General features: G+C 38.3%; 1 protein-coding gene across 1 annotated transcript; it reads left to right on the top strand.

The window, feature by feature from the left end:
- Nucleotides 1-590: 590 nt before the first annotated feature.
- On the top strand, nt 591-1,007 carry LOC112502421. The gene has a single exon (XM_025106314.1). The coding sequence runs from the start codon at nt 591-593 to the stop codon at nt 1,005-1,007; it is 417 nt and encodes a 138-aa protein (XP_024962082.1).
- The last annotated feature ends 1,151 nt before the right edge of the window (nt 1,008-2,158 follow it).

The following is a 2,158-nucleotide window of genomic DNA, read 5'->3' as shown; positions in this document are numbered from 1 at the left end:
ACGATAGTGTTTGGGTAATTGTGGACCGGTTAACAAAAAGTGCTCATTTTCTCGCGGTTCGAGAAGATTATTCTATGAATCGTTGGGCACAAATATACATCGATGAGATAATTTCCCGTCATGGTGTACCGTTAAAGGTGGTTTCTGATCGTGATTCTCGATTTACCTCTAATTTTTGGACTAGTATGCAAAGAGAACTAGGGACTCGTGTCGCTCTTAGTACCGCGTATCACCCCCAAACCGATAGACAGTCAGAACACACGATTCAAATAATGGAGAATATGATACGAGCTTGTATCTTGGAGTTTGGTGGAAGCTGGGATTACCACTTGCCATTTATAGAATTCTCGTATAACAACAGTTATCAGTCCACGATCGGCATGGCTCCATTTGAGGCTTTGTACGGACGTAAGTGTCGTACACCTCTCTGTTGGCAAGAAACTGGATAGAAACTGTTGGCTGGACCCGAGTTGATTCAAGCCACACATGATAAGATACGGGTCATACGTGAAAGAATAAAAGCAGCCCATGATCGACAGAAATCTTATGCCAACAAACGACGACGACCGATTCAGTTTGAAGTGGGAGATATGGTGATGCTGAAAGTATCACCTTGGAAGGGAATTCTACGATTTGGTAAGAAAGGGAAATTGAGTCCACGCTTCGTTGGACCCTTTAAAATCCTTGAATGTATTGGAAACCAAGCCTATCATTTGGAGTTACCAGAAGAACTCTCCGGTATTCATGACGTTTTCCACGTTAGCTATCTAAGGAAATGCTTGGGTAAGCATGAGGAGACCGTTCCTTTGGCCGAGGTCAAGTTGGATAAAAGATTGAGGTACGTAGAAAAACCCGAGGCCATTCTTAATGAAAGAACCGTTAATCTACGAAACAAGATCGTAGATTTGGTTCTTGTTAAATGGAAGCATCACCGTGGTCCAAATTGGACGTGGGAGAACAAAGATGAAATGAAGGCTAAGTATCCGGAGTTATTTGAGAGACTTTGATTTCGAGGATGAAATCCTCAAAAGGAGGAGGTATTTGTAACATCCATCTTCCTAATACGCTTAATTATGTGTTGAAAACATCGACTTTTCAGGTCTGGTTTTGAGTATTGGGTTTTAACAATGGAATCTTTTTATTGGAGCATGTAGGTTATCTCGTTTCGGACGCATAGGCAAAAACCTCATCGAACACGGAGTCCCAAGCAAAAAGTTATGCAATTTTTAGTGTCTAGTAGTCAAAAATGGGTACCAAATTGGGTCAACCCGACCCAACTCGGGTTCAAGACGTGAAAACCCCCAAAACAGCCTCATTTTACCCATTTTCAACCCCGTTCTCTCTCAAAATTAGTCTTGGTGTTCTAAGGTGCGATTACACACACTTGGGAGTTAATTTATCCCTAAATCAAGTGTTTTATCAAGATTCTTGAAAGATTTGTGGAGAAATCAACGGTAAAACTCATCTCCTATCTTGTTTTCGATGTTGTGCATAATTGATCAATTTTGAGTCCATGCATGTGATGATTTAGTAATGAAATCATGAAAATATGTTAAGTTTAAGTGTTATTATGTGTTAGTATGTGAAATCCATGGATGGATTGTAAGATTTCTTGAAAAGTATGATGTTAGCTCAAGAACAAGTGTTGACTTTTAGGAGTCAATTTGAGATACAATGAGATTAGTAGAAATTGATGTTATAATCATGGTTTATCAATAGTTTATTGTGGAATTTGGTACAAATAAGTGAAACTATGAATTTGGAACTTATTGGGCTAGTATTGGTAATGTTTTGGATGGAAATGGGTGTTTTGAGCATTTGATAAGATGATTACAGCCCTGTTTTTGGAAAATCATAGAAAATTCGAAAAACTATGAATAAATAGGCCCTAGAAAGGTAAGAGAAAGGGCTACAACTTGTCTTTAGATCTTAATTGGTGATTTTGAGTTTTAAAGGGGTAAAACAGCTCTGAAAGTTGAGTATTTATATTGAAATCCAAAGTAGAGTACCTTAATCGAAATAAGGTTTGAGTGAGTTCTTGTTGAGCTTCACTAATGAGACTTTGAATATATATATATTACAGGGATTGTTTGAGCTTGTATGGAAGTCTTGGAGGTGGTTTTCCATCTTTGATTTGGAAAATAGGATTCGACCATTC

Source organism: Cynara cardunculus, unplaced genomic scaffold, assembly GCF_001531365.2.
Source record: "Cynara cardunculus var. scolymus isolate 2C unplaced genomic scaffold, CcrdV1 Un_Scaffold_1380, whole genome shotgun sequence".
NCBI classification, from domain to species: Eukaryota; Viridiplantae; Streptophyta; class Magnoliopsida; order Asterales; family Asteraceae; genus Cynara; species Cynara cardunculus.
The sequence above is the reverse complement of the archived record's forward strand: the minus strand, read 5'-3'. Positions and strand labels throughout refer to the sequence as shown.